Source organism: Oxyura jamaicensis, chromosome 10, assembly GCF_011077185.1.
Source record: "Oxyura jamaicensis isolate SHBP4307 breed ruddy duck chromosome 10, BPBGC_Ojam_1.0, whole genome shotgun sequence".
Lineage (NCBI taxonomy): Eukaryota > Metazoa > Chordata > Aves > Anseriformes > Anatidae > Oxyura > Oxyura jamaicensis.
In genome coordinates this window covers 14,921,751-14,946,349 of record NC_048902.1, presented here as the reverse complement: position 1 = coordinate 14,946,349, position 24,599 = coordinate 14,921,751, and the positions used below count along the sequence as shown (strand labels likewise).

At 45.7% G+C, this 24,599-nt stretch overlaps 1 protein-coding gene across 10 annotated transcripts in view; it reads left to right on the top strand.

Moving 5' to 3' along the window:
- The window catches only part of AKAP13 (A-kinase anchoring protein 13), a 205,697-nt gene that overhangs the window by 48,803 nt on the left and 132,295 nt on the right, over positions 1-24,599 (top strand). For all 10 annotated transcript variants that reach the window (XM_035335274.1, XM_035335269.1, XM_035335270.1 and 7 more), the window contains exon 5: positions 16,409-16,556. In XM_035335274.1, the coding sequence (XP_035191165.1) occupies positions 16,409-16,556 (148 nt within the window). The remainder of the gene's footprint in view (positions 1-16,408; positions 16,557-24,599) is intronic.

Genomic DNA, 24,599 nt, shown 5'->3' with positions numbered 1-24,599 from the left:
CCTTTCCTCCTGTTCCCATAAAATGCTTCCCCCGGCCATTGCTGGCGATTCTGCTCATTTACGCTTTCCTCCCCGAAGACCTTGCTTGTGTTTGTTCAGTTGTACTGCAAAAATGCTCGGTGATAACCCTCAGGTAAGTTACAGAGCCCTCTGTCTTTCAAGGAGCCAATTTTAAGGAAGCTTTCTGACACGTTGTAGTGCTGTCACATAGCCTGCATAGTGCAGGAATCCCCCTGCTTTTTTTTTTTTCTTCCCTAAAGATGACTGGAGTGAATGACTTGATGTGTTAACAGGCCATAAGAGGAAGCTGCCAGAGTGGAAAATAGGACGTCCCAGTGTGCGGCACTCACCCACTGTGCTGATATTTTTCTGCTCAGAGTTTTAAACGTGGCAGGGAGCAACTGGAAGCAGCGAAGAGCTGGGCTGTGCTGGGACTCCTGCAGCAGGGCATGGCTTACGTCAGCCTCCTGCAAGCTCGTAACCTCGGTGGCTGAGTTAATAGGGAACAAGCTTCCTCTCGCTCCTGAATAGCAGCTTTGTTGGAGAATATGGGGACTGTCAAATTAGACCTGAATTTGTGGGGGTGTATGCATGTGTGTGAAACTTGTGCCAAAGCTGCCAGCCTGGGCTGTAACCGTTTACTTTCTGCAGTGCCTTGCCATGCACAGAGCAGGGTTTGCTGGTGAAACTGTTTGGGGCTTGTGGTCCTGCCTACAGACCTTGCTGATATGGGTAGAGCTGGGTGCGAGGTGGAAAATTTGGAGGAAAAATTGCTTGCAAATAGAGCTCTGAGGGGTAGGAATGGGAGACTGAGAGGTCAGGTAATTGAGCTGTGTCTTGGGAAGTGTCATTTGTTGTAAACAGTGGATTATATTGACTTTTAATTTCATGAAAGCTTTCAAATTTTGCCTAATTACCAGCTGAAAGTTTGTACTACATTGTATTAGAGTGTATTTTCTACCTACTGTGCTAAGTCTTGTGCTTGCAGGAAGATTAACGTTATGTAGATTGATCTGACTTTGGCAAAACGGCCTTCCTGGAGTAGACCACCACGTTCTGTGTTATTGTGAAACTCAATTCAGCCTGAAATGTGTTAAATTACAAACATACTGAATGCAGGGTGACTTTGAAGAAACTTAATTTAAACTTGGGGCCTATTAAAAAAGGATGAAACTTATGTGCACCTACCTGCTGTAGATGCCACAGCAGAAATGTATGAATGGCAGAAAGGAGGATGAAATTATTCTTACGTCTTTTGAACAGTGCATGACTTACCTAATCTGGAGGCTTTGTTTTCCCAGTCTTATCTTCTGACTTAGTTTATTTTCCCACCATTTTGTGTGGTTTTGCATTCAGTGTGCAATACTTCAGTGGCAGATTTAAAAGTTCTCTTCCCCACGTGACGGTGAGGAGGACTTGGCTAAGGTCGAAGTGGAAAATACTGATTGTATGGCACTCAGGATTCTGTTCCTTTGCAATGGGAATAAGTTCATGACAACTTTGTTACTACATGGACTCCCTCTTCTCTTCTCCCCTTCCTCTGGTGACCGGGTATGTATGCAGGTCAGATCACTTTCAAAACAAACAAGTTCTGGTAGCTTAAGGAAGAGGAAAGAAGCATAAAAAGAAAAACTGAATGACCTTGGAAAACCAATGTTTAGTCTTCCTGTTTGCTTTCATTGTAGATGTTATGTATGTTTTAAAAGCAGCTTCCGTTTTCCCGGTGGTGCTAATTGGCAACTCAGCTCGTCTGAGAGACTTGTTAGATGTGAGCAGAACATAAAGGAAAAAATATATCTTCCTGGTACTTTCCTGTTTCAGAAGGCAGACACAACAGTCTTGTGGGCTGGCTGTTGGTAGGTGAATAGCAGACCCTCACCACGTCCCATGTTCTAAGCGATGATAACTCCGCTTCCCTTGTACAGGCTCCTCCTTCAGCCTGCTTTCAAAAAGCTGAGAACAGTGTCCCGTGAATTTTGTCTCTGTGAAATAAATGACGGGAAATAGCATGCCATATAAACATGTCAGGGGGTCTCCCTACGTTTGTCTGCTTTTAGGTAAATCACTTCCCCCAAGTTTTACCCTTTTGTGCCTGGGGCCATTGCAGTGCATCCTTTATCCTCTTCCGCTTTTAAACCAGTAGCTTAGATTCAAGACTACTTGTTTTTATCTATTTCTTTTCTAAATCTTGTGTGAATTTCATCCTGAAAGCTCTCTGTAAAGTGAAGACTTTGACCAGCGAGCAGAAATAATACAAGAATCTGTCTTACAGATGTGTTGCTTCATTTGGTAATAGCAGCATTACTTTTGGGAGGAGAAAGTGGAAAAATACTGTCTCCGGGTCAGTTCCTGGAAGCCTATCAGACAGAGCACATTTCATCCTATCTGATGATCATCAAATTGCCCAGATTCGTGCCTTCCAATTCTGAACGATGTTCTGGGAACCTGAGATGCCCGATATACTTGGAACCGAAATGTTGCGGGTGAGGGAGAAGAGGGTGCTTCCACATCTGAACCGACACGGGTTGGGCTCGGTGCCGTGCCTGCCGTGCCAGCAGCACAGTCACGAGGCGGAGGAGCTCGTGCCAGGAGAGATAGGGCAGCGAGGCATTCCTCGATATAGCACGGCACAAGTTCACCGCGCCGCGAGACGCTTAACGCCAGGGTCACGCAGCCGTCTGAGCTGTGTGGCTGTCAGCACGCAGCTGGTTTTATAAAGGATGACGCCAGTGGCCTGATGCCGTGGCGTGGACCTGAAATGGAGATGCCCAAACCCACTTCCTCCTTCCTGGAGTGCCTCGATGGGTTCTAATCATAGCTGCCAGCAGTGGGGTTCTGAAGAATTGGGGTAGCAGAGCTGGGAAGTCCTCAGAAAGGTCTGTTGTGGTTCACGTAGCCATGATGAAGGGTTCAGTTCACCCTGTTGAAGCAGTGGTCCTAAGCTTTGTGATACAAGCTTGAGTTTAATCCAGAGGTGGTCTCCAGTCCGTAATCAGCATAGCACAGGGCTGTAACAGGACCAGGCTTTATCTCCTGGCTCTTTCACTGGCACCGGTCGAGGTTATGACAAGTAACTGTCACTTGGCTGGGGTGAGTGTCTCTGTTTTCTGTGCTAGGGCTCTCCTGGATGTTTTTTCCCCAGTGTGTAATTGTATGGATCATATTTTATATAGTCCGTGGTGCACTGTGGATATTCTGTAGAAAAGGGGCTCTCCGAAAATCTTTCACATACTTTGATTTCTTTGTGTGCATTTTACTGCAGGATGTGCAAAAAATAAGTCCCCGTGGCTGGGCAGTCCTTGGGCTGCCTTCCTGGGGCAGCATTTGGGAACATCTCTGTTTAGGTACTAGGTTACGTCTGAAGGTGGCTTCACCTACACCGCTCTTGTGCTTCAGCGCCATCCTATTGATACGGCAGCCCTACGGAGCACAACGCGATGGGTGATGGGCAGTGTTACAAAGCTTGCCTCTGATCTCTCTGGGATTTTGTGCACTCGGGAAGCCCCGAGTCTCAAAGCTGAAGGGCTGAGCATGCACTGGCGGGGCCTGGGGTGGAACAGGAAGGTTGCAGAAGTCTTGTGTTAATGGCAGGCGGGAAGCTGGGAGTTTGTTTGGGTTAAATACGTGCAGTGGCCACTCTGATCTTCACCCTCTTGTGGAAGTTGAATGTCTACCAACACAAGTCAAAGTTTCAGCCCAAGTATTTATTGCAAAGTACTCCCTAGCTGTTGTCAGCGCGTTGTTGGAATATTCAGGTCATCAAGGAGTACGTGAGTAGGAAAAAAGGGATCAATCTTGCTCTGAGTAATAGAGGTTTATTTTTAAGTGGCCTTTTTGCTGTTGTGATTCGTAAATGAAGTTCTCTGTTCATAAACTGAATAACTTATATCGATCATTTAGCTTAAATACTGCTGTTGCTAAAATCCAGGCAAGAGTAAGAAAATGGGAAGGAGTTTTTTCAAATGTTGATGTTTTTATAAATGTTAGCATTAATTGAGAGGCCAGCAGAGTATTCAGCAGGAGATTTAGTTACAGAAGGATCGAGGATCACAAGCTGCGTCCTTATTTCTAATGAAACTTCAGTAAATACAGAGTGCACATGAGTAAATGACCAAGGTCAGTTCACTTGCATACAATATCCTGGGAGTCTTACTTCAGAAATACTCAGCAGCCTCACCGGCTGCTAGCTGTAGGGTTATTGTAATGTTTTTGATCATTCTTTTAACCCATTCACGTCTTCTGCCACTCCTAAATCAACGTTGTTTTTGAGAGGCATAACCTGAGAGCAGCACTGGGTATGGCAGTGCTGGAACAGGACTGAGGTGACATGTAGGGGTGAGCCCTGAAGCATTAAGTGGCATCTTCTCTTGATTACTACCAAGACTGCAACCTTAGATCTGTCTTTAAGACAGGAGTGTTTTTTCTCCGTGATAATGATCAGTGGGTGTGAAATGGAAAAGATTAGCAGCTGGAGAAGGGTGATGCATCACTGCTTTTTTTTTTTTTTCCTTTTTGATTAAAAGGAACAAACGCTCTAAATCACAGCACTCCTCCTCTGCACGGTTTGTCTAAGGTGTGTCCGCATTATTCGGAGTGACAAAGCCAAATGTGTCATACCCAGAGATTGTATGGGAGGGCGAACACTTAATTGATAAAAGTGCTCCCATTGACTTTGGTCTTTAATCAGGTCTGTGGACTGAGTCTCTTGTATAAACTGCCACTTGGGAGCTGTGCAACCCGCCGAGTTGCTCAGGGAGGGTTTTGATAGAGATGAGAGCTCTCACTTCCACGCCAAAATGCCGTGCAACTTAATGAAGTATGAACTTCAAAAGCTTCGGCAAGAACGCACTGACCCTCTCTTAATGTAACCTGGGTTTTGGGTACAGTAGTTCCTCTCCGCTGTTAATGAATGAATTGCTGTAGGTTTCCCGGTGTGTCAGCTTTAATCTAGAACGGGAAGAAAAGAGTAATGCTTATAATAGGAATACATTTCTTTCACTTGCGTATCTCCCACAGAATGAAATGCCCTTTATGTGTGTATTCCTCAGGAGGAGTAATTGTGATAACCTCTGATGTTTGTGTTTTAAGAAAAACCCTCTTTTGAATAAATATTAAAGGATTGAAGAAAATAAGCACGGCACGGCTTTGAGGCTTGTGACAGGGGTGTCTGTCAGGTTGTTATCATGTCTGAGACAGTCCCAAGTATGGCTTGTGCAGTGTTATGTGCTGGTTAATTACTGTTCTTCAGAAATCTCTACCAAGGGCGCAAAAGAAGAGAATGAAATACCTTTATAGTCCTAATACAGTAAAATGTTGCTATTAGGTTGGCATCTATCTTTTAGTTAATTCACTAATGCTGAATTTGTTTTCTTAGTGGCATCTACGGTCACAAAAGCTACTGTGATGCCCAAATATCTGAGATCAGTCCAGCAGAAAAGGTGGAATATACCTAGTGTGCTTTAAATGTGGGAATTTCTCATGAAAAGCACTATACAGAAGCCTTGTCTGACTTTCTTTTGAGGTCCTTAGGCAGGAGAATGCGCCTTGATGTTCAGCTCAGTGCTGGTGAGAGGATCTGATAAGCCTCTTGTCTTTTATTTGTTGGTACTTGAGTTCTTCTTAATGACAAAGTAGTTTGCTGCCCCACCTTCAAAGTGTCTTTGAATTACAAGTGGAAGGCCTCTGAGCACCCTTTACAAATAAAATATTTGCTTGTGTTCCTTGTGGAAGAACCTGCTTCTTGGTTGGTTTTAAGAAAGTTGGTTGGGGCACCCGATCAGACAGACTTTGGAGAGGAGCACATTGCGTCTTCCCTGGTTCTGTTTTCATTCTTCAGGCAAAATCACATCCTTCTTAAACTGCTCATCCTCATTTGTTGGGTGTTTGTTACTTAAATCCTTGATCCAAATTATTTTGTTCTCCTCTTCTCAAACTGTAGTCTACACCACGCAACAGAAGTCCCCCCTGCTGCTGAAATGGGATCAGCAGCTGCCGCCTGAGCTGGGCACTGCATTGTGGCAAGTTGCTGCTCTCGGGTACCCCAGAAAAGGCTGTGTGGCTCAGATGGGTTATCACACAGCTGTTGGTTTGCTCCTCTTAGACGAGGTATCCTCTAGCTCACAAGATCTGTTTAACGTTAGTGTAGGACTTCTTTTGAGTAGTCTCCTCTATGGATTTACTGCAGGTGGTTTTAGCTGGAGAATTGAGAAGAGGCTGCCTGACCATCAGCACTGCCTTCCTTCAAGATGAGCCATGGATTAAATTGTAGCTCAGAGGTCCCTTCTCTGAACTTCTTCGCCATTAGCCAAAATAAAAATGCTGGTGATTTGGGTTCCAAGCCCTCTTCCCATAATTGTCCATTTGATCTTTGCTTCTGTGATCCTGTTAAGTGGGTATGAATGTGCTGGTGCACAGTAAGTGGCCTAGCTTGAAGTCTAGAGAGCTTGCTGTCTGAAGTTCTGCCCTTCAGTCACCATTACTCGGCAGCATTGCTTGTGATCTTCAAATAATATGACTTGCACAAGGAAGATGCTATAGCTGGTACAGGGAAAGGGTGGGAAAGTGGAGGAGACAATAATCCCCTCTTTGGCAGTGCTATTAGGTTGGTTCAGCCTGTTTTCTGAAACTGTGCCCCAGTGCAAACATGCAAAAGGAATCCTTATACTGTCACCCTAAGAGTTTTAATAAAACCAACCTCTGTGCATTATACCTCTTAGGCACTGAATTTAGAGTTCTTTATGTCTTGCACTAGCTGATGAGCTGATTAGTATCTGGAAAGATGCTAAGAGATTGCATCCCAACCCCGGTGCTGGCTGATTGCAGTGCCTTCCCTCCTGATCAGTGGAGCTCAGGACTTGGTGTTTAAGAGGATAGAAATGCTCTTAAACTCCTCTTCCTCAAAGGAATGTATTTATATAGCTTATAAATATTCTTTACCTTTAGGACAACCAACCAAATTTCCTATCTTCGCTGTCAAGGTGCAGGTCCCTGCTTTATTTTCTGTAACAAAATGTAGGCATTCATCTTGGGAACTGTTAGGCTTGAGCCAATTTTGTCAGCAAAGCTAACACGAGGGTGTTTTTGAAGATGTTGAATCGATGAAGGTGTGATGCTTTCAATTAAGCTCTCAAATCTCCTGTGAAAAGCCCATCTGCTCCTGGTCTCCTTTGCTCTACCTGCAGTGCCCCGGTTCACAAAGTTGTGCCGCATGCGGTGCGCTTGCAGGCACTCATCCCCTGCAATCCCATATTGTGCATAAGTGGGAAATAAAATAAACTGTGATTAATTGCTCCCTGCTAAGATCGATGCAATGCACTGCCATCAAGTGGCAGCTATGCTGCAGGACTGCTTCAGTGCTGCTTTCTGCAGGGCTGCCTGCATTTCCATCTGTTTCAAAGCACTTCTCAGTGCTAAAAAGTTTCCTCTGCACAGCAGTGGTGGCTGGGGGTACTTTTTCAGTAAGATAATGTCTGTAATGATGTCTGTAATGGTTTCTGTTCTCTAATGGAAAAAAAAAAAAAAAAAAAAAAAAAAAAAAGGAATATCACTTTTTAAAGAGTCTGGTAGCTCCAAGTACTGTAGGTGTGAGGTATTTAAAGGCTGGAGCAGATATGTCACAGCTGGCACTCTAAAACGCACTCTGAGCTGCGTCTCTTTGAGGGGCTTACTGTAGAGGATGCTGAAGTACAAGGAAAATGCTGTCCTATCTTATGCCTTCAAATGTTAGTGTTCAAATCTGATATTTTGTTCCCTTTCCCATCAAGACTATTTGTGAAAATACTACAGTATTAGGAGATTGTTTCAAATAATGTGTCATCATATGTACTTTATCTTCCAGGATCATATGTACTTTATCTTCCAGGAATTGAGACTCTCTTCAACACCCTGATGCCAAGAGAATAGCTGGATTTCTGTTTCTTAGTCACTGAATGCATTCAGGCTGTCTGCTCTTTCTTCCAAGCGCTCCGATTTTTGTTGTTATTGCTGTGTGAGTAATTAGCAGGATCAATCACTCAAGCTGCTGTTAATAAAACGTGTGGTTCAGTTCACTTACAGTGTAGTGAAGAACAGAAGAGGCTGTAGAAAGAGGACAGAACAAGACATTCCTATCAATTTGGGTGTGTTTTTATAGGAAGCAATTGTAGTAGTTTCCACGGTTTCTGAGAAAAACTCTTTAAGAGTAAGATCAGCACTTGCTGTGGAAACTGGATGGTACCGGAGGGGATATTCTGCTATGGAGACTTGCTTAGAGGAGAGGTGGACCTCCACTGCTCCTCCCTGCATGCCTCTTCTCTGTACCAGAGCTCTGTGGGGCTTGCTGGGGCTGGGATTTGGGATTGCTGGTGATAGTTGCTTGTTCCAGCAGTTCAGGCCATGACAGCAGGCACGCAGTGTTTTAAATGAATGACCTGGCCAATATTAAGCTGCTCAAATAAATGAAAATAAATGAAAATTTCTTCACTATGTTGTTGATTCAACCACACTATAAAGCTACGTTCCCAGCTGTTCTTATCGGAGTAGTTCTTCCCTAGTATAGAACAAACTTTTGAATGATGCTTTCTGTTTTTCAACTTAACTTTGCTTTTTGAACTTTTGTTGTTAATGTTGTTAATTTTTTACACGTCCTCCTGTGAGCTGAAAGCCGTTAGACGTGCCCTTGGCTGGTTAGTTTAGTGAAGGCTGTCTGCCCAGCACAGCACCTTGCAGAGGCCCTCAGGATGCTCTGAACGAGAGCAGATGATGGAAGTGCTCCAGAGGTGGTAGAGCCCTGTGCTGCAGCAATAATACACCTTGTTTGGCTGTTAAAGACCTGTTCCAGTAACTTCCCCGGCTCTGTGCGCCTAAGTGATGTGTCGTAAAGATACATCCATAAAGATAAATTGTGTGTTGTCTTCAGCGCTAACGAGATCCTGTTACTTTGATGGATTTTCTGTTGGCAGTCTGTAGAAAACTCCCGTATTAACGTGTGTGTAATACCCATAATAGTCTCTTGACACTCAATAAAGATTCATCACCGAGCTGATTGATTTGGAGATGTAGACATGCTCTTTCAAAGGACGTGGGCTGCTAATAATGGACTTCTTTAAGTGTATCCAATTCTGTTGGAGCTTGTGTTCGGAGTAGGAAATCCATTCCTGGTTCTCCCTGCACCATTTATCTCTTTGCAAACAAACCCCGCTGCAGATTTAGACACCCGAAGCGGCGTGGGACATGGCGTAGCTGTGAGGTCGCTCTGGTAAATCAGCCGTAATGCTGCGGGCCCTGCAGACAGTGGAGGTGAGCAGCAGAAGCTGCACTCAGGATGGATCTGCACGAGCCTGCTTGGGCCTGGAAGCAGCAGATCCCGTAATATCTGTAAGTATTGGCCCATCGCAGCTGTCTCTAGGGAGGGGACTATTGGTGGTGTATTTATTGTAGGTGTCTGTGTCTTGCCACGTACTCCTCACACCCAAAGAGTCTTAGCGAAATGGTCTTCTGACCCTGTATCCATTCTTTGTCGCCTGTGTCAATCCATCAGTGTGCTGAGCTAAACTTACTTTTGGACCGTATTCTTCCTCACCTTCAGGGGGAGAAAATGTTGGACAGAAGAAGGTTATTTTGCATGTCCAAGTCAGTGCTTCGGTTGTGGCTGATGCTGGAATTGGAGCTGGGCTGGCTCGGTGCAGCCTTAATGAAACGGGGAAGGCGTCACCTCGAGTTGCTCTGGGCATGTAGCATTGCTCTGCTATTTTGGTGGCCTGTGGGCAAGCAGTTACGATCTACGATTGTGTTTTCCTAAGGGCAGGAGACTACAATGCAAAATCTGTCTTTCTCATCAAAGAGGGGCTCAGCCTCCATGATGCTAACCTGAAACCTTGCTCTGGCACAACCAATAGCGCTGCTGTTAATTTGAGAGGAAAATGAAGTCAGCTTTGGAGGCTGTGATTTTTTTAATTTTTTTTTTTAAACCACTGAAGTCGTTTCTGTTGTATTCCTTTGTGATTTGTTTTCTTAAAAAAAAAAATAAAAATAAAAGCTCTGCCTCACACTCCTTTAAGATCAAGGAGCCTGCAGCCATTGGCCATGAGGAAGGACCCAACCCTACCCCAAGCCTGGCTCAGTGCCATTCTCTTTATTTCTGGAGTCTTTCCCTGGAGGTCTTATCTGCAGGAGAGGTTGCAACACTCCAGCAGAGTGACATCCATCTTCCTTTCCGCTGCTGACCCGGGTTGCTGCTGTTATCAGGGTGATATCTCCACGTGAGGAGCCATTTCTAGAGCTGCTTGTGTTCAGGCAGATGGCACAGCACTGCCTTTTGTTTCTGGAGCCTGGAGCTCTGCAAAATGAACCACATTTGATGTGAGTTTTCTCCCAAGTGCTCCTCCAAGTCGATGAATATAGGTGAAATTGAGGATGTCTATAATGACTGCTGTTATCTCCCTGTCACATATCTCCGACCTCTTCCCTGCTCCATTCCTGTTATATATACGAGTGCTGGGAGGTTGTGGGGTAAATGGCCACATCTGCAAAAGGGGCTGGGTGTTTCAAAATGCATCTGGGCCTGAAGTACCAGCCCTAACAGCGTTCCAAAGGAGGAAAATGCACTTGAGATGAAGCAAGATGCACGCACAACATCCCCCACGTGAAGGCAGAGACAAAAGGTGACCCAGGAGGATGTTTCGAAGGAGGACCTGTCCCCAGTTCCACCTGTCCCCCTCCCAGTTGGGAGCCCATGCATCCGTGCCTGTTTTTGTTTCCTGTAGAGATGTTCATGTGTTCATGTGCTGTAGCATCCCGTCCCGATGTTGTTCTCAGGGAGGCTCGGCACGTGTTTGCACCACACCAAGGTAACCTCTGCTGGGAGGGATGCACCAGCCCAGGTGGGGGCACTTTGAGGGCAAAAGTTTGTCAGGAGCAGGAGTTGAAGCCGTTGATCCAGTTTACTGGCAGAGATGAATGAAAATAGGTCATAGAAGATCCAAACGGTTGTATTTTGTTGCTTTTCTTGTGGGATGATTTCTGCTGCATTTTCTAAAAGGGCTTTGTTGTTGCCTTTTCTGTCCTCCAGCTGGTTTCAGAGCATCCTACACTTCGGGGTTTAGGTGGAATTGTCTCGCCCTTCCCTTTGATTTTTCTTAACTTACTTGTTCTCGGTCCTGAGCGCTTCCCAAAGAAAGTGGGATATAATTGAAAAGTCATCTTTTCTTTTAAAAGCCATTTGCATGAAAACCACACGGCGAGTTTGACCCATTATTCCCATTTCATTGGTGGGGAAAGCTCAAAGCCCAGGATGTGAAGGGACTTGCCTCCTGCTGCAATTACAGCCTGATTCTGTGGCAAGCTGTAGCTGGTGTAAGAACGGGACCACCTCCGTCTGAGAATTAAAAAAACAAAGGTACCAATGAGCCTGAGTTCCTTGAAGGAGGGAGAAGCCACAGCTGTGATTTGGGGTCTGTCCTGGTACAGAGCAACTCTGTTAGGAGCTGCTTGGAGCTTTCCAAAGGGGAAGGAAAAAAAAAAGACCTGTTTCAAAAGCATATTTCTCCTTTTGTGTCCTAACGTAATGCAATAAGCAATGACCCAACAAGAATTTGATTCATGTTATGAACAGTGGAAACAAAACAAAACTTGTTACAGTGGCAGGTTACGCTTACTCATCTAATCCAGAGCCTAATCCAGCCTCTTTAACAGAGCATCAGATCGCTGACTTCTACAACATCTCTGCAGGAGGAAATATATTGCAAAGAGGTTTCTTTACTTGCATGTGGATCTCAAAGCCACCCGATACACTGATTTTCTGTCCAATATGACTGCACTGCTTAGGTTTTACCTGCATGAAAAAGCAGCCAGAGATGGCAGCAGTAATCAGCGGTTAATTTGGATTTTTTTGTGCAGAACGAATGCAGCATTGCTAGTTGTTAGTGTTTTCTCGCTGAAAGCAGAAAGCTAAAGCAATGCTGGAGTGCTTCAGCTTTGCTATCTAACACATGCTTAATTTCCATAAGTATTTTTAGACTTCGTGTGGGGGGAGGTCAGAGTGGGTGGTTAATGGGTTAGATAATGCACTTCACAATTCCCAGTATGAACGAGGAGAGGAAAAAGTTTGGAAATCACATGCTTCACATACAAAAATAGAGCGTGCTTCTTTTTATTATTTGGTAGAAACTTTAAAATCTGTTAGCCAGAAAGCTGAGAATATTGCCCCTTCGTACTCTGGAGAAAGGTACCTGCAGCCGGGAGAACTGCTGTCCCCTGGGGAAATCTGCCCCTTGCCGGTTAAAGTCACGTTTTTCATCTGAGGTCTGAGTGCTTGCATTTGCAAGGGCTGTCCCTCGTGGTCCTGCTGTACAGGATCCTCTGTGAGCACTTCCCCCGAACCAGATTTCCGGAGCCTGAAGTGGCAAAGAAAGGTTAAAGCAATTGCTTCTTGTTAGAAGGTGGATGTTATTTCTGAGCTAACAACGCAAGTGATCTTAATTCTTTTCAGCTTAAACCTTGTCAGCTTCACTGCCACTTGTAAATATTGCTAATGTCATCCGTAAGGACTCCTATGGAGATAAATCACTCACCTTTACAGACACAGAAACCCACCCTCGGAGAGAAGAAAGGATTGCTTTGGGTTTCCCCTACATTGCCTTTGCACAACCTTTCCTTTATAGTTGTGGCAGTTGAAAAAAACAAATACCTGAATAGGTGCAGCTGTCCCAGTGCTGACAAGCAGGTGCCTTGCCACTTTCTGGTTCTGTTTTTCAGACCCAGCTGCTGGATTTGGGCCCTTTTACAGGTAGATGCATTTATGCTGCCTTAAGGAGAGACGGGCTGCACCGACATCCCTTTGAGTTGTGTGGTTTAAAGCTCAGGACCAGGCCTGATTTTCCCAAGACGTCAGTCATCTGACGAGGCAGACCGTATGCCTCCCCCCTTCGGTTTGACAAAGGGAATGTTTTTTCCGAGTAAAGAGCAGCATCCATGCTCTTTGCATCACGTTACAGCTAGCCAAAATGCTTTTTCAGAGGCTTTCAGATCAAAATGAAGGCAAGGGTGACCTCTTTCATGAATGGACAAAAATGGAATGTTTTCATTTCCAATGGGATTTAAGCCAAGTAAATATTAGTCGATCCAAACTAGTTTTGAAATTAAATTATTCTTATTTGTTGGAGCATTCCAGGGAATGGCTTTGATCTGGCCATTTCACCAAAGGGATATTGGCAGACTGACCTTCCAGTTCCAGCCGCTCAGGATGAAAGAGGGGTTATAATAACCACCTTGTGTGGCAGTGATACTGAACAGATGACTTTTTGGATAATATTAAATGAATAAAGGTAAACATACTTCAATTAAAATGTTTTTGGAGGCTGAACGCAATAGTGCTGTTGGAAACTCTTCTTTGTGGGCCGAAGGAATTTTGGCTGCGTTTGCAGCCGATTTTCTTGAACTCCAAAAATGTTTGAAACAGAAAGGCTTGTTCTGTGCGCTATTTCCTTGTTGAATAAATACGTTGTCTCGAAGTGACGTTTTAAAATTAAACGAAAACTGGCAGCGAACGGCGAAGTTGTTAATCGCTGGGAAGGGGAACGTGCACCGAGGGAGGGCTGCGTTAGTGCTTTGTTCCTCCTGGTCCCCGGTCACGTCGCGCACAGCGAGCTGAGCCCCACGTAGCGCAGCCGGGAGGTAGCTCCGAAGACACCTGGGAATAAACAAGCACACTGCCGTTAGGTGGCACCTTATCCATCTTGCTGACGATATTTGGAGGCAAATCATTCTAATTAAAAAATAATACTCATGCTCTGCTGTCGTAATAAGGATATTGGGCTTTGCCCGTTTATCTTGGGCTGGGTCCTCCAGAAGAGCAGGAGGAGGGAGCGGGGTGGTGGTGACCATCCCTCTGTAAAGTGCTGGGGAGACAGCCAAAAAGCTGCCAGCTGGTGGGGCTTTGTGTCATCTTGGCTGGAAAGGACTGCTGGAGGACTCCAGCCCCAAAGCAGGGCCCCAGTGAGGTCCAGCTGCTCGGCACCTTCGGGTATCTGTATGATTGAGGAGTTTGTCTGCCTTGTGAAGCCTCAGCCTTAACAGATTTTGGGTTTCTTACCTGTCTCCAGGTACCGTGTTGTATTAACCTTTTTATCTGCTTCTTTCATGGATAACAAAGCATAAAAGTTATCGTTTGCAGTAATGCTGCAAATTAAATGGAAATGGAGTGTAGGACTGGTGGGTGCCTGGTTCACACGTATAGGCAGGTGTCTGCTCACACGTGTGCTCTGCGGATTTGCTTTTCTGTCACGGGAATCGGACTGGCTGCTCTTGGATTCCAAGTTAAATAAAAGAAAAATTCCCCTTAAGAGACCCTGCTTTAAACAATCAGCCCTGCTGATGAGTATCCGTAAATGTCACCTGCATTTTTAAGTCCATTTAAGTGCTTTGTATGTTCATGCCTTAAGGGAGGAACAGTTTGAATAAGGACGGATATAAAAGTCAAAGCACAAAGGCTTTGCAGGTTAAACCTTCAGCTTTTTTTTTGAACACCCGCACAGAACTGGATCCGTTCCCTTGCAATGGGATATTTAGTTTTCAGCTCAGCGTGTGAACTGGTCATGCTTGAGTTTAAAGCTTGATTCATTTCTGTTTGCACCTGTTTTTATTTTAACACTGAATGTATATTACACCGTGTATATGCAGACAACGGAAGTCTGGTCCGGTGTTACGATGTGGCGCCTTCCTAAAACCTCGGTTTCTACCTCTGCAGTCCCTGCTCCGTTGACCCTTTGGAAGTCATGGTTTTGTTCCTTTTGAGGCTGACCCGTACCTTTATTTAAGACCGGAGGCTGGTTGCACCTGCCCTGACAAACCTTGTTTCTATCAAAAGCAGTATTCTGTGCAAAGCTGCCCCTGGCGAGAGGTAGCAGGTGGGAGGAGGAGAACTGGGCACGAACTTGGAGAGGGGAAACTGCTGGGGCATGCAAGGAGCTGAAGGGGGGAGATGACAGAGGAGGCTTGAAAAAGAGCGTGAGAAGCGATGCTGCCGCGGCATGGGTGCATGAGGGGGCTCGGAAACCTTGGATTTTTCTTCAGTAATTCTATTTGACAAAGAAGGGATGAACTGAGTGATATCAAGGCGAAGGTTTGAAACGAAGTGGCATGCGTGTTCTGTTGGCTATGCAAATTAGAATTACATAATCTGCAAAAATAATAACTGCAAAAATCTCTTCCAGATTTGCAGCTGGAGCCATATGCTGAACGGCGTGGCGGCCGAGAGCTGGCTAACGCAGCTGGGGTGTAAAACTGGGGCATCCAACTGGTTTTGATCTTTGAGGGAAATGGGGCAGAAGGTCACTTCCCAGTCTGTTGCCGACAGCGTCTTGTAATTTATATAACTCTTCTTCGGGCAGATGGAAGAAGGGTTGTCAGATCAAGTGCGCATGCTTCATGCTTGCAGTAACTGCAAGCCACCCTCCTTCCCTGCTTTCCCTTCCCCAGGGAAAGCTTAGTTTGTTGGATATTGCTCCTTGGCTATCCGTACAGGTGTAGGAATTGCAGGTGGATTTATCACATCCTGTGCTAGGTTAGCAGTGATGACCGTGCGTGCCCTCTGTGTACATCGTTTTTGCTCCCAGTAGCTCTTAGATGCTGAAATAAGTCTCCGTGAAGTTAAGCAGGAATATTTATCTCATGTGCAGGCCTAATAAAGTAATAATAAAAAATAATAAAGTAAATAGATAATGCAATAATGCTGCAGTAATCTTGCCCTTGCTAGTTTGCAGAAATGGGCCAGTCACCACTGGCTGTAGCTCATTGCCAGGCTGTGACAGCCTGCTGGTGTCCTTGTGTCCACGTTGCTTCTTGGAGGTGTGGAGAAACCTCAGTGGATGCAAACCTTTCATACCTTTGTGTTTATTGATGGAGGATGAGATGCTTTCAGGGATTGAGTTGGTCATGCTGGAGCTGTCAGCACAGTGGCTAGCTTGGCAGGGGAAGCAAATAAAGAAATTAATTTCTTCAAATTTGTGAAGATGGGCAATTTTAGGCTGCTAGCCTGTCTTGTTGTCTTAGCTGAGTATTTGTAGGGGGACGTGTGTATGTGTGTTTGTGCTTTTAAAAGACCCTGTGTGGGGTGTGCGTCAGTCGGACTTCAGTGAAACGGCATGATTTCCCCATGTTAAGTTGCTATTTTGAACATACCCCGGAGATTTCTACGTATCTCTTCCCAGAGCTGTGCTCGACATATTTGCTGCCTGGTTGGCTGCCTATAATGCTTGATAGCCTGACTAAGAGGCATGCTAAGGCTGACTTGCATATCTGAAAATTAGGATGGGCCCCAAGTCATGTGAAAGGAGTGCAAGAACAGAAATCAGCAGCCTTGGGGGTAGAGAAGTTTTATTTCATGCAGTTCTTGCGAATGTAAACCTAACATTTTTGTTGTTCTTTTTCCTAGGGTGACTCTGTTATTACTGTGCAGCTGACTGAGGAAGATAAAGTTGAAGATGATGTAGTTTTCTACTTGGTCTTCACTGGGTCAACTGTCCAACACTGCACAAGCACAAGAAAGATTAATCCTGGGAGCCTGGAGACAATTTCTCCTGGTAAACAATTGCCTTATTTTGCGTAGCAGTGGATCCATCCACGATATCTGGTTAATTCAAGTGGATTTAAATGTTTTGGTCATCTTCCTCATTTGCACATACATCGAGAGGAGGATGTGTGGTTTGGATTTCTGCTTTTGCCTTTTAAAGATCTCTTGCTTGACTTCACTAGAATTAATGACTCTGAGGTGGGAATTATTGAACGTGTAACTGTGGAGTTCTATTGTAGAAAATACAAAGTTCTATTTACACCGTAAAAACCAACGATTTTAAAATGTGAGCAAGATACTGGAGGACTCATTTACAAGGTTAGAGATGCTATTGTCCAAGCGGTGTGCAGATCGTTAAGATCTATCTGTGCTTAGGATCTGCTTAATTAATGTGGTGATGTTCATTACTATAGGCCTGGTGAAACACAGCCCTTTTCCCTGAAACCCTGCCACGCAGTTCATTCGAACACAGCACTTCTGAAACTTTCTTGCAGGGGCAATCAAACACACGGTGCTTGGTGCCATCACTCCAGCGCCAGGAGCTCAGACAGAGTGGTTTTTCACATTAAAGCCCACCACTCTTTTTAAGCCCTCGTGCAGTTAAAGCAAAACAAAGCAAATCAGCGCGGCGTTTCCCTTCGGTGACTTCAGGACCGTGGGAATGGGCATGTTCCAGGCTGCGGTCCCTGCCATTAACCTTTCCTTCTGACTTGTTGCTATGCAGCACATTGATCCGAGTGTGAGAAAAGCGTCTGACATTTTCACTACATGCAGCATAGCTGATGTGATTGAGTGTATCGCTTGGTTTTGTGATTATTTTTTTAAATCTATCTAGTGACTTGTTTTAGGGGATGTGCGTGAAGCACAGATTGGGCTCAGGGCTTTGCTAACGAAATGCGACGTTTCCTCCTGGCGATTAGCGGCTAAGAGTTGGCCACCCCGTTTGCTCATTTCCGGCCCTTTCTGTGCTATCGGGGTCGTTATTATTGCTTGGGAAGAGAAGCCTTTTTACAGTTCTGGTTCTTGGAAGCCGGTGCAGTGGGTTAGGTCACCGCTTGTTTTCTCCCAGCGACTCGCAGCCCGTGTGTGCTTGGGGCGTGCTGGGGCTGCAGCAGCGCTGCTGGCGGTGACCTCATCTCCCCGCAGGGACCCGAGCGGCCGAATTGCCAAGAAAGGAACTGAAAAGATGCTGTGTTCGTCCTCAGCCGCCGAAGGAACCAGAACACTTCATGGGATTTCCGGGCAGCAGTAATGCTTTCCTAAAGCATTTGCCCGGGCATCCTCTGTGCCATGGCTTGGCTGGTGGCCGTGCCTCATCCCCTGCCACTGCTTCTTCCCATGTCCTGCTGGCCCCAGACCTAAGGGGGCTGCTAGGGCGGGCTCCCGGGGCCCTTTTTGTCACCATTAGTCCGAATAGGTGGGAAATCTGACTCCGCTTCTGAATCAGAGGGAAGGGAGGTGATTGCTCTCAATTGTTCCTTGTTTTATAGCGGGTTTTTCTTTTCTGTTTTTTTTTTTTTTTTTTTTCTGGTTTCAGTAGAGCTGTGATTTTGTTGTGTGGGATGCAACATAAGGAAGGTCGCTGTCCCAAAATGCAGTTTAGATCAGGCAAATATTGAGCAGGGACCTCAAGGAAAGGCAGTCGTGTGCCTGCCAGCCGGAGCAAGGGAAGAGGTGACATCCTAGGTGTAAAGCTACCGTGGCGTAACACCTTCTGTTCTAATACCTCATTCTGGAGAAACTACCTGAGTTTAAAAAAATAAAAAAGCCTTCAGTGGTGAAGAAGACGCTGAGGAGAAGCAAACTGGGAGGAGAGAATCATTTTGTCATGCTGACACAGATGTGTTTGTCCAGTGTTACTTCAGCACCGACTATTCTGATTTTAATACAAGCAAGACTTATTTCAGCCCAGCTCTTCCTCCTTCTCCTTCCTGCACCCTGCAGTGGGTCTGTAATCGCGTGTTTACATCGTAAATTCAGCCAGTTGCCTTGGAGATGGTTGTGGTGACTCACGGCTGGCGTTATTTGACCTCGCTGCAGGATTAGCCATCAGCAAGAGGCGGTGTGTGGGAGCCCAGCCCTTGTTTAACACCCGAGCCCGGGCAGTCAGCAAGTGCTGTGCCAGTAAATTCTGCAGGCAGCTTTTAACCGAAACCTCGTCCTTTTCCTGGCCTGGAGCTGCTTGCTTTTACCTCCTGGCCTGGAGCAGCTTGCCTTTACCTCCATGCAGCAAGAGGAGTCGCGCATCCTTGGGATGCTGCAGCTGCTGGAGGGGCAAGCGGAGGATGAAGGGAGGGCTGAGTTGTAAGAAGTGAGCCAAGCCCCTCCACCAGCCCGCCTCAAACCTCCTCTGCATCCCCTCTGGCCTCGAGGCTCTTCTCTCATCCTCTTCCCAAGGCCTCACCGTTACATACAGTCCCCAAGGGGGTTTGGATGAAGTCCCTCGGGGACCTGGTGTTACAGGGGAGCTGGCGTTCTGCTAAAGCTAATGTAAAGACAAAAGACTGATTTTTTTTTTCTGTTTCTGACTTTATCAGTAGTTTCGGTGCAGTATGGGGGTGTAAGAAGCAGAAAGGGAAATGATTTGATTACATCTGGTGCCAAAATTAAGTAGAATGTTTTAGCAAAGCTTTCAAAGCGAAATCACATTTAAAAAAGAAATCTCAACAACTCAAGGTGGTTTTAGATGAGAAATTAAGGAAAATGAAATGGAAATACAAGCTGTCAGAATACATCCTAGATTTTTGCATGTGAAAATTCTCCATTTCCTGAAAGGCTTACCTAAAGAAAAGCATACAACGGCAGTCAAATGACTGCAGCATTTTATATAATTACTGGAGCAACCTGCCTCTGCCTTATCCTGTCTTTATCATCAGCTTTAAACTCGGATGGATAAAGTTAATGGTGCTGCGCAAGTATAAGCTTTTTATTTCACAATAAAAGAAAGGACATCAGATTGTAAATTTATGGGAGCAGAGAAAATGTTCGATTAAGACGTTAGATTTTGCACTCTGTTTGGTAATTAGCTTGTATCCTCTGTCAGCGTGTGGCTCCCTGGCTGATGGTGTGCCCCTGGCAGTGCTCCTCGTGGGATGGTGCCGTGGAGCCTCCCACGATCAGTGCCTTAATAATTAAGGAGTTGCACAAATTTATAAGGAGAGAGAACGGGCGTTCGTTTTCCCATGGCTCATGTCAAGAATTTATGGGGTGGCTGTGCCCCTTCTCTGCAGCGTTCTCTAGAGCATCTCTTGAACATCGTGTGCAGTTCTGGGTGCCTTTCCCCGCGCAGGGAAGATGATTAAAAACTGTGCTGTTATTTTACAGGAGTGTAGTTTACCACATGCATCTGTCAGTCTGCAAGCAGCGAGCTTGAAGTGAAGGCACCTTGTATTCTGATAGCCAGGTGCACGTGTACTGGAGTCTTTTGGACAGGAAAAGACTATAAAAGTGACATAAAAATAAGGAAAAAAATGCTCACGGCGGATGCAGTGGGACTGTGAGTCATACTGTCGGAAAAAGGGAGGCAAGGATTGGACCCAAGGGGCTTCAGGGATGTAGGATGTGTCCTGGTTTGCTGCCTTGTTTGTGTGATCAACAGAATTTAGCAGCTCCTAGTAGAGACATTGAGAGGAGCCCAGCATAGTCATTAATCCTTTATAGGTAATTAGGTGTGTATCTTTTCAGCTTCAGTGCCTTGAGAAAGGTACCTGGATATGTAGCTAAATGTAGATTCAGAAATCACTCAAGGGATGGAATAACACCCGTGGTTTTGCACTTGCTCTGACAGATGGGATGGGTGGTTACAGGTGGTTATCCTGCCCCACTATGGCTGTGTCAGGAATTTAGGGGAAATAGTTTCCCCTTGTAAGAAACAGGTTCTCAGCTGATCTGATCGTTCATAAGTAAAACATCAAAACAAGCTACAGAGTTGCAAGAACTGGGCAGTGAATCTTTTGTGTGCTTCCAATAGCTCTTTTGCCAACCTAAGGACAAATCAGGCTGTATCCTGTAACTAAGCTTCTGTTTGCCTTGGTGAAAAGGTACCAAAATCTGATTTTGCTATTGCAAAATACGGTGACTATTAAGATGCTTCAATTTCCAAATGATCTGGTTCAAATTTTCCATAATTTAAGAAGATTTCCTCTCTACCAGAGGTTCTTAGTGGTTGTGCAGAACTATTCCAAGCTCTCTCATCGGGCACTTCCCCTGCTAAGGTCCATCTGCCTGGCAGACGGAGATGCGGTGGCACTGGCTGTTTCTCTCCTATGGATGTCATTAATTACCAAAGCACGGCCACCGCGTTTTGGGAATTAAGAAAATACCAAAAGTGTAAGCAGGGAAGGATACAGAGAAGTGATAGCACCTCTGCTGCTGTGGCTAAGCTGTTGCTGCTGAAATGATGCAGTCCTTGTTCCTGTAGTGACTAAGCCTGTTGTAATCACTAATACAGTTTTCTTTCCAGCATCTCTGCAGGGTGGGGAGGGCAGTAGAGACGTTGAATAGCCAAGCAAATGGCACATGGTGGTATAGAAAGTCTGTCAAAGCAAGGAAGTGAAACTTGTTTGCAAGGCAGCAGCCTCATCTCCTGCCTCTGCTTCTGGAACAGTTTTTCCCCCACGGAAAACAAAAATAAATGAAGCCTCAGAGCACAGTCTGGCAAACAAAATGAGAATATGAACAACCTCATCCCCATTCACGTGAGTCAAAAGCCCCAGGCGTAGCGTGCAGAGGGGGCAGCTTGGGACCAGCAAGCTGTCGGGTGGATTTGGGGAGAATTTCCCCAGCCACGTTCGGAGGAGCTCGCTGAAAAAAAGCTCGCGGTGCTGTGAGCTGGCATGCTGCGACTGTACTGGCTGCATCGTCTGACATGGGTTTGATTTGTGTTAGAAGAGTGGTGGCTGGGAAGCACAGGGGAGCCCAGTGGAGCAAAATAGGGAGAGACAGGTACTGTAGGTGCTATAAATGCAATGCTGCAGCAGCTCGAAATCAGAGCAGGGACAGGAAGGAACAGCGCATCTGTAAGCCAAGTCACTGAAACAATAGCTAAGGTGACTCTGCGAGGTGTGATGCTGTTGCGATGCATTATATGGCCACGAGCCTTCTGGGTGTAACACCTACACCTCTTTTCCCGTTGGTTGACCTCAAAAGGTAGGGGATCCTTGCCTGGATTTCAACGGGGAGGAGGAGAAGCATCAGAGGCACAAGGTGTCCTGAGAGAGTGCCCGGCTGCCAGCCATTTCCCCAGAGCCAAAACCCTCCTGTGAGCTCCAGTTGGCCCAGTCCCAGGCAGCTTTCTGTCCAGGGTGCAGCTCGGGTGGAGAAGCAGGTTCTGACTTTATTTATTTATTTATTTATGTATTGTGGTTCTGAATTCATATAGCTCTTTGTTTTTTCCTTCCTTCCTTTCTGCTAGTTGAAAGGGTAAACTGAAATTAATTTCAATTAGTTTGGGAGTATTTTCATTTCAAACTTCTATTTTACTGTGAAATCCTTTACATATGTTCATGCTTTATTCTCTCCTACCACAGACTCTGTTTTCCCCTAGGAAACAACTTTTCATAGAAAAAGCTATATTTCATGAATTACAATCTTTGTGCTGGTAGACCAAAAGGGTAAACAACTTGCATAACAAATGACCACTTGGCAGTACCAGTTGTGGATTTTAAAATACTCTTAATTATGAAACAAAAAAAAACACCTAAAATAGAATAAAGCAGTGTAGCCAAGAAGACTTTTTTGCAGTCCATCCTCTTTGGTGTACTTAATTGCTCTAGGCAGCGCAATTAAAAGGAAATGATGCCAGTTCGAGATGACATCAGTCACAGGAAAAAGTGATTGAATCTGCATTGAAATTATTTATGAGGTAATGTGTGGGGTCTTACACTTCGACAGATTTTTAAGAACCTCTGCAGCATAAAGGACCTTAAAATAATCTTTCTGCACTCTCCATATGAGTAGCACGGGGTTTAAAGTGGAAAAAAAAAAAGGCTCCCGTCCGTCAGCGGTACAGCGCCTATGTATTTCATAAGGTCTCTTGGGATGCAAGGGGGAATAAAGTCACTGTAAATCCCCTACACACTTCAAATGGGGGCTCTAGCTTTCAGAACCAGAATTTGGGATTTCAGAAGGAGAAAAGAGCTCTTTGTCAGATGGCCATAGGAGAGAGATCCCTTGACTTCCCTGTCTGCGAGCCACCAGATGGCAACATCTGGTGGATGCAAACACAAGCTATTCCAGGGGATTTCTGCCTGTCTTCCCTGTCCTGCTTTTAAACCTCCTTAGGAGATGTCTTTAGGCTCAGCCCCACCATGGCAACTCCGAGGATGCAATTAGCACAGTGGTCCTTAGCCACCTACCAGGCAAACCCAAACACGTGCTTCCAGCAGGGCTTTAAATAGCCGCCCAGGCTGGGGGCCCATTGTCTGCTATCTCAAATGTGAATTCTGAAAATAGGAGGTTTGGACAGGATTTCCACTTTCAGAGCAGTGGGAAATGAAATCATGTTTTAGTAAGAGCTCTGTTTAGCAGCGACAATGTTTTGTCTCCATGTGTGCCTCGTTTAGTGATGAGAAGCCTGCTAAGGGTCCCGCTGCCACCCTTTTAACCACACCTCAGGTCGATGACACGGTGTCCCTTGGCCGGCCGGGTCTGTGACCATACATTAACCTGTCTGCCAAGCCCTCACAGCTCCCAACCTCCACCTTTTATCCTGCTGATTTTGCAATGTTATTGCGTGGAGGAGGCAGCGCTATCGGACCAATGCATCTCATCTGAGAGGGATGAGCACAGAGAGGCCAGAACCCCGCGTTCCTCGCTTTTTGTTGTTGTGCATTGCCCAAAGCAAGTTTCACCGAGTGGCCTGGGAAGGAATTCCATAATTGAAGAGCTGTTGTCTTGCTTTAAACAATTTTTAAAGTATGGGTTTATGTGAAGATGAGGAATTCACTTTATCATGAGAGAAGCAACCTCTGCGCCCATTGCTGCATAGACTGGAAAGTTTTAAAATTTCTGTATTTTTCCTGCAGTTTGTTGGCAAGGCCGAGAAAGGCTCCGAGTTGTCAACTGCTTCTAAATTTGGAGCAACGAACTGAGGAGAAGGAGAAATGGGGTAAAATGCAATAGAGGAGGAATTAGGGGGTGGGTGATTTGACTTTTGTCACTGTTAGGCTAGCGCAGAAGTGATGTAACTTCGTACTGTGGCAAAAACTGTACGAAGCAGAGAACAGCATGTAGCCTGCGACATCAGCGTGGTAAAAACTCTGCCATGTTTGTTGGAGGAGTTAAAATTCAGGTTGGAGTATTGCTGGATGATAACAGTGTGGCCGTGTTCAGGATTTAACCGTTTGCTTTTGCTCCTTTGGCCAGGGGTTTCTGGAGGAGCCTGGAGGCAGTCAGGAGGGCCCTTGTACAGCGTTGCAAACCCAGTCGTGCTCGAAAGCTCCGAGATGTCTCTTGCAATTTGTGGGTGCACCCACGTACATGATTTATTCAGCCCCCTGCGTTTGCAGCCTTCTAAAAGGCAAACCTTTACAGATAACCTATAAATAGGCTCCTCATTCTCCCTGACGCACCCGGGTTTTTCACCTCTGGTGAGTCAGAAGGGTTTTGTTCCACTCCTGGAGGGGAGCGCAGTGGCGGGTAGCCGGCACCCTGATGCTTGTGGCACCCCGTGCTAGGAGAAAACCCCGCTGTCTGCCCGCTGGAGCAGAAAGGAGACAATTCAGAGCAATAGCCTCCATTGCAGCTCTTACTGATCTTGGGCAAGTTACTTAACCTCGTAAAAACAGCTTTGGGCTTGCTGTGCAGATGATAACCACTTATCTCCTGAGAGTGCCAGAAAGCTGAGCTCATTTCTTCTAACGCTGCTCGACGTGCTCTGGGAAAAGGGCTGTTGAAGTTCAGCTGCTGGTCCAGGCACAGGAAGCAGGGCTTTGATGTGGACAAAGCCCAGCCCCACCAGCGGGTCATGCAGAAGGTCGTGCGCGCACTCGGCTCTTCGGGCCTTTTGCTTTCAACGTCCCTGTAGCTGTTTCAAAGCAGGGGGCAGAGACCT